Here is a 7,207-nt window from a genome sequence, read left to right as displayed (position 1 = left end):
AAAAAAAAAAAAAAGGGGAAAAGAAAAGAAATAGAAAGAAATAAATAAATAATGAAGACCAGTCTTGAGAATAGCTAATATTAGTGTATTACTGACTTTGGATCAAGATAAGAAAGCAATTTGCACTTCCTTTTTTATTATAATAAATTGTGAAAATGAAACGTTTTATAGTTCCAGTACAGTGCATTTTCAAACAAGAAGAACCTGAACTAAACTACTAAGTGGGGATTAGTTTCAAGGTCAAAATGGAGAAAATATTTATAACCTTCTCGCAAGAGGAATAACTATGCATGTTCTATGCATGAAATGCAGAATTAAGAGGTTACGTAAAGCAAACCTGTCTTTCCAAGCTGCTCTGATATCTTAGCAAGATCAGATCCTCCCACTACTCCAACCGTAACAACCTGCAATCAAAAAAGCAGTTTGCATTTGAAAAAGGAATGTAGTTAGGTCTTAAGGCCTTTAAAAAAATCCAAATATGTACTACTTAATCTTGAGATCACAGTAATCCTTTTTGAAGGATAAGAAGCATTGATCAAGTACCTCTCGAAGTCTCTGCATAAACTCGAACATCTTTGGAGTCACTACCTGGCATTCAGGAGAAGGGAATAAGGTCAAGCTACCAATAACTAATGCTACTTTCACATGCAACCAGAATGTTGAACACACGGTGGACTGAACCCCAGTACAAGGTGGCAAAGACTTGGTTGCCTTGAAAATTTTTAAAATTTTGGGAATTGAAATCATTTTCAAGATGCACTGCCATGGTGTATCAGTAAGCGAAATGAGTGAAACAAATATACTTTTTCATCTTGATCTATGAAAACTTGGAATCTTTTCCAAAAATCATTACAAATGTTATCCCTCAGAAAAACCACAAAACAAGCAGACCAAACATACATTTTTAGAATCTAAAATCTAAATGCGTTAAATGGGAAAAAATTATTAAATGAGCATCTAATTTGCTAAATTACATCGAAGCAGATCAAAGAGGGAAAATGGAAAGCTCATACCTTCCTTGGAGCCGTAAGTGTTCCATCCATATCGAATAAGGCAATCAGACCTGCCTTCCTCCCGGCCATCATAGTTAAGAAATCCTGCCACAAAATCCACAAAACTATAAAGCTTCCCTATTGTATCGTGAAGCAATTGTGATCTCATTGTGCAGATACTCGGTTAATTAAATAGGTAGGACCTTAAAAGGACCGATTTTTTCTTGGCCTCGTATTTGGTGAATACATATACCTTTGATAGACTGCAAAGTTAAGCTGAGAAGTAAGAACTCGTTAACTCAGGCTGATCTGTTATGAGATCTGATTTTGGACTCTGTAGACAGAGAAAGTCGTCCCAGTGAAGTCGAGAATCGATCAATGAACTTGAATGATTACAGAGAAAAACACGAATATTAAGTGTGGAACTCGAATGATTCGAGTCAAATTCAGCTTGTCCAATGCAGTGATCAACTCCGCTGACTAGATCACCAATAACTACAGAGAATCTCCGCGATCTGCGGAAAAAATGCTGAAAGAACAAGTAAACAATGAAGAATAATCGAAAAATGCAAGTATTAGAATCGCTCAAATGGAGTGAAAATGCAATTTTAAATTCAAATTATCCTTCAACTCAATTAAGAGCTCGAAAATTTAAACAGAGAATGGAAAAGGGAAGAAAAGAATAAGGAAATCACCTGTAGATCAGTGACTAGTATACAGAAAGCGCGGCAGGAACTTCTCTGCACAAATTAAGAGAGAGAGGGAGAGATCCGCAAAGAACGGCAAATTGTTTTGGAAACAAAGCAATCTATGAACTAGTGACCGAGCCCAGATCCAGAAATCGTGTTCTAAAACTCAGCAAGCGAGGCAACAAAGGACACCCTTTTCCCCGTCGTTTTATGGGTAGAGAATCTATGATCTAATGCTTCTATCCTCCACCGTTGTTCGACATCCAAGTGAATCAATACCGTGTGTTTCACCCAAAGAAAAAGAATCACTACCGTGATTCGACTTCCTAGTCAATGATAAAATAATCAATAGGGATCAAGGATTGCTCGTATGTATAGTATGTATAGAGGGTAGAAGCACTTTAGTAAAACTTCACCTGCAGGAGGTTAAATTCTGTCCGCTGATTAGCCACGTGGTTAGACAATGATGTGACACGAGTGATTTCTTTGCTTGTAAGAATCCAAATTTTCAGACTTGGACAGTTCGAATTTCAGAGATGTGGGATACGAACGGCTGGGATCTCGAAGGACCATCGGACATCGGAAGAATAGGTTCCACAACTGTGGTTCTTATTAGGCGCTTCCTCTTTCCCTGTTGGATGCTTTAACAGCACAATGGGTCATGGCCCACTTAATTTAATGGGAAAATTGGACGATTCACTCTTGAATTTTACTTCAAAAAATTATCCATTTAAAAAAAATATATATTTAGCTCATTTAAAATTTCAATCAACAAAAAATATTCAAAATCAGGTTTAAACTATAAGACCTATTAGAATTTACGAGTTATGACTTACGACTATGAAACCTCATGCAAGTGGCCTCAGGGGTGAGGAAGAGTCACTTTCACTCCCTTAGAGAGATCCCTTCCCAAGTCCCAACTGAACTAACCCTTGGCGTAGGCATTTATATGGTTGGTTGGTTCTTACCTCAACCTATGTGGAAAAAGAAATCATCAGTCTAGCGGAAGGAAGGTATGGAACTGATATCAAGTATGGAATACATTTACCGATCCGATTTGATGGTGCAATCAGTAGGAATGTAGGATAGTACCTTGTGGTATGAAAAAAACATTTGATAAAAAACGGTATATCGATATAGATCAGCTGATTCAGCTAATCCGATGTCAAGTGCAATTTGTCTCCCAGCAAAATATCAAACTCCCATCAATAGTCATAATGTGTAAATAAGAAAAGAGGTTATAGGGTCGATGTCATGGACTGTGAGAGGCAGGAAGGATGGAAACTGCACACTTTAGTTCTCTAGAGTATTAAGGAATAATAATTAGATCGAGTTTCTTTTCATTCACGTGAAAATATTCTCTTTATTGTGGTTGGATGGAACATGATTCTAGAATTGAAATATTACCAAACACAATATAGCTGGAGTATCAAATGGCCTTTTGTACAATCGAGTGAGTGGGATATTTATGACCCATGATTACATTCACAATAGATGAAAAAGAACTTTCTCCACAAAGTATAAGTTTTGCTTTATATGGATCACATATGGACTATATGTCTATGGGATCCATTCATGTATGGTTTTCACAATAAAAGACAAAAGCTATATCTTCATTTTCATGGTATTTTGATAATAGCCTATGAAATTCACACCAGCCACAAACGATGCATCCGATGAGCAATACCAAACTAGAAACCATCGTCTCTGTGAGCACACAAATGTATTTTCATCAGCTTTTCGTGTTGTTTAGACTGAGATTTCATATTTTTAAGAATTTGTTTTTGCACATCTTACTGCTTCAAGTCAACGAAATACAAGTTGGTATTGAAGAATGATGCAACTATAAGCTAGAGCAGTCTTAAATGTCCCAATCTCTGTTAATATTCACCTTTACTATGTGATGGTGGCTTATCTTACACAAAATGTCTCACTCGAACTCCCTGTGAGAAGGCGCAGACTGTACACAACTTGGCAGCGATCCTTCACTCAATATAAAAAATGGGAGGAGAATCACTACCAAGTTGCATGGCACCTGCAGCAATATGGCAGCCAATGAAAGTGCACGAGGGCACCCAATAGTGATAGGATTTTTATCTGTTACAACATCCATCTACTTTTCTCCCTCACCAAAGCATTTAGACAAACTTAGGGCGAACTCATCTTTTTAATGTATTTGAGTTGCTAATATTAGGGAACAAGAAGTACAGCAATCTTTACCCCGGAAAAAACCAGAAAAAAAAAAAAAAAACAAGTACATCAATCTACCATCGAACCCCACACAAGAGAGAGAGAGATTCTCCACTAGGTGTATGATCTTGATCCATTTTTAATCAAAAGGGGATACTTCAGACCTAACAAAGAAAAGACCAGAAGGTCCATCATCAGGCAGCAGAGCCAACTTCACAACACTTTCTGCACCTTCTTCAACAGTTAACACCCCAGTATTGCAATTAATGTCAGTTTTGACATAGCCTGGGCATACACAATTTATATGGAACCCTGGGACGAGCTTCTTTGCTAAAATCCTTGTATAAGCATTCATAGTTGCCTTAGAAACTGTGTAGGCAGATAGAATTTCAGGCCAACCTTTACTTTCTAACAAGCCCTCCTTGAAATCCTTCACAAACTGGTTCAACACCTCATCCACACTCTCTTCTGTGAGGCTATCCCCATTACTTAGCACCTCCTTAGCCCAGGCATTTGAGATATTCTGCATCAAAACAAGAAGGTCACTAAGAGGAAAATTCCTGAGTTTGATACATATTATTTCTTCTTACAGAGTTGGGCTTGTACTCTGTACCTTTTGACTTCCCAGCTGAGGAAGAAACGTTAACAATTCTGGGCGAATCAGAAATATGAAGGAAGGGAAGAAGTGCTTCAGTCACTTGTTTGATGCCATTGTAGTTTGCTTTCAGACATTCTTCTGTTAACTCGTAAGTCTGTGTCGTTACTTCCTTCCATTTGGCAAACTTGGCTTCTATCTGCATCAATAAAAGGTCCAGTTTAGCCACTTTTGTAACTAACAGTGTTAAAACTGGCGATGAATCCATAAATCCCACACACTCTTAAGTGATGGGTTTTAATGGCTAAGTGGTAATTGCAGAACAGAGACTAACATCACCATCCCCTGCCATCACCGCACTCAGAGCATCTCCGTCTATTAAGACTTCAGTAAATCCTGCGTTATTCACCTGCAAAAAGAAATGCAAAGATGAAAGTTTCAGGACTTCTCTGCAACTTGGTTCTGATGAAATTGGATGATGAAGGCAACAAGAAATCCCAAAATATCAAGCTTTCCAAATTGGGTTTTGATGAAATTTGCCATTGAAGCAATACTAGAAGGGTCCGTTACATCAAGCTGATGAAAAATCACATCAGAGCATCTTGACCCTATGAGATTTTCAACAGCTTCAATACCCCTTTTCTCATCTCTAGCAGTTAAGACCACCAGAACTCCATTAGAGGCTAACTGTCGACATGTCTCCAATCCTATCCCTTTACTAGCTCCTGTAACAACTGCTATTCTGCATCACAAGAGGGAGGCAAGAAAATCCAATCAGAGAATTGGGGAGGGTCTGAAGAGAAACTTGAAAGAACAAAAATTAAACCTTTTCTTAGCAGAACCGGTGATGGAAGAATCCATTTTGGATGAGCAAATTGTCTTGAGGGAGGCAGTTTTGGGGCTTCAGTGGCTCTACCCAAACTACCAACATAAAATTATTAAGAAAGATAATAGTTGCAGAGCTATCTACATTCATTGAGAGAAAGATGAACATTTTCTTATATCAATAAATGTTGATGTGGATGTCAATCAATCTTAAACTCTCGAATTGGTAGTTGGGTTCTGAAGTTAGACATTCATCCACGGCAATTCTAAATTTTTACCAATGGTTTGCGGGTAATGAACTAGTGGTATTTGTCTGACCGCGGGTTTGTTCTGTGGAGACCACGGTTTTAGTAATCGGTATCAGGATAAGGATTGGGATCGGTCTCAGTGATCGTGATCAAGGTTTGAAAACTCGGCATTTGGAATAGGATCAGTCAAGGTTGATATCAATTTGTCTGAATCGAACAAAAATATCATTGATTTTGATTTTAAAAAGCCATTTTTAGATCATTTTACCATCAAGAATTAGGATCGATCAATGCTGATATTGATCCTATTCAACCAATTCCATACGATCCCGATTCTTCAAACCATGATCCGGATTGGATAGATTAACGCTTGTTTTTCGGTGAAAAAAATTGAATTTTTTTTTTTTAATTTTTATTTTACATATAGTCCATACTAGTCCACCGATACGAGATCGCCCTGCCCCAATTCTTGCGATCTAATAAAGATCCCTCAATCCATGGTGGGGAGTCTGGACTCTGAAGACCCATAAGAAAGGGCCAGGCCGATTCATCAAGATCCGAACCGTCCGGGACTTACATGATCTTTGATTCTGCTCCACCAGCCCCCCATAAAAGAATATGAAAGAGAAAAACAAACTTCTTTTTTATGATCCTTGAACCATAAAGGCCTGGACAAACCTGGGCCTACTAAGGATTAGCTATTTCGGATCAAGTCTTTATACAGGCTAATTCACATAAATGGAATCCACCACAAAATTGATTATTGGGTGAATTCCATCTATACATATCAGTTCCATATAAAAATCAATACAAACAATGATTCTTCTACGAAGACTTGATCTGTTCTCTTCGGCTTCTTCTCCTCCTCCTCCTCCTCCTCCTCTCCTCTCCTCTCTCAATTCATGTTGTCTATCACTATTTTATTTATTTATTTATTTATTATTATTATTTTGGGTAAGACACTGCTCTGGTCTTTTCCTACTCAGGAAGGGAAACTCTTTGGACAATGGGTCATGTAATAGGACAGGTAAATAGGATATTTAGATTATTAAAATCACAGTTATTTAGATTATTAAAATCACAGTTTACTACCCTTACTTTATTGAGTTCCTCACCCTCAGTTATGTGTTCTATGAGTAGATAAAACTGATTATGATTTCTGTGAGACATATTGTCTTTATTTAATGTAAAAAAAGATCCCGTGGTGTCCATTGTATATGTGCGTTCACAGTGTAGCATGAGGAACCTACTGCTCCTTATTTTAGTAAAACAAAAATTATTTTAATAAATTTATGTTCTATATTTTATTTGTTGAATGATGCATAACCCATTAATTACATCGGGAATATATGTTTGTATTTTATATCCCATTCTCTTATGTTGTAACCACTTTTTTTGGTAGGAACTTTATGTTGTAACCAGCACAGGCAGTAAAGAACGGGGAGGGCATGGTATAAGAAACCCCAAGGGGTTAACACAACTGGCTTGGAGGGGACGTGAAACTCCACCTCAGGAAGTGAGGTCTCGTGATCAAAACTTCGTCCCTGCATAATTCTATAGCACCACCCACCTGAGGTTCACTAGGGTCCAAAAGCTCCCGATTTGTATGTGGTGCAGAGGTCATGTACGAGCCCAAAGGAGGATTTAGTTGGCCTAAAGTCGGATACC

The 7,207-nt window shown here is 37.9% G+C and overlaps 2 protein-coding genes across 3 annotated transcripts in view; both read right to left on the bottom strand.

Annotated features, from left to right (window-relative positions):
* LOC122087701 (phosphomannomutase) overlaps positions 1-1,875 on the bottom strand; it is a 6,716-nt gene extending 4,841 nt beyond the window's left edge. The window contains exons 1-5 of one of the 2 annotated variants that reach the window (XM_042656902.1): positions 1,688-1,875; positions 1,246-1,521; positions 1,014-1,097; positions 544-588; positions 338-404 (exon numbers count right to left, since the gene is read on the bottom strand). In XM_042656902.1, the coding sequence (XP_042512836.1) occupies positions 338-404; positions 544-588; positions 1,014-1,085 (184 nt within the window). In that variant the 5' untranslated portion in view covers positions 1,086-1,097; positions 1,246-1,521; positions 1,688-1,875. The remainder of the gene's footprint in view (positions 1-337; positions 405-543; positions 589-1,013; positions 1,098-1,245; positions 1,522-1,687) is intronic. The other variant, XM_042656903.1, reaches the window with a different exon arrangement.
* A 1,954-nt stretch (positions 1,876-3,829) lies between these two features.
* Positions 3,830-6,205, bottom strand: LOC122087017 ((+)-neomenthol dehydrogenase-like). Its single transcript, XM_042655977.1, has 5 exons — positions 5,293-6,205; positions 4,965-5,208; positions 4,801-4,875; positions 4,487-4,665; positions 3,830-4,395 (listed from the first exon to the last, which is right to left on the bottom strand). The coding sequence occupies exons 1-5, from the start codon at positions 5,325-5,327 to the stop codon at positions 4,011-4,013; spliced, it is 918 nt and encodes a 305-aa protein (XP_042511911.1). The 5' UTR covers positions 5,328-6,205; the 3' UTR covers positions 3,830-4,010.
* Between the last annotated feature and the right edge of the window lie 1,002 nt (positions 6,206-7,207).

Source organism: Macadamia integrifolia, chromosome 8, assembly GCF_013358625.1.
Source record: "Macadamia integrifolia cultivar HAES 741 chromosome 8, SCU_Mint_v3, whole genome shotgun sequence".
Classification (NCBI taxonomy): Eukaryota; Viridiplantae; Streptophyta; class Magnoliopsida; order Proteales; family Proteaceae; genus Macadamia; species Macadamia integrifolia.
The sequence above is the reverse complement of the archived record's forward strand: the minus strand, read 5'-3'. Positions and strand labels throughout refer to the sequence as shown.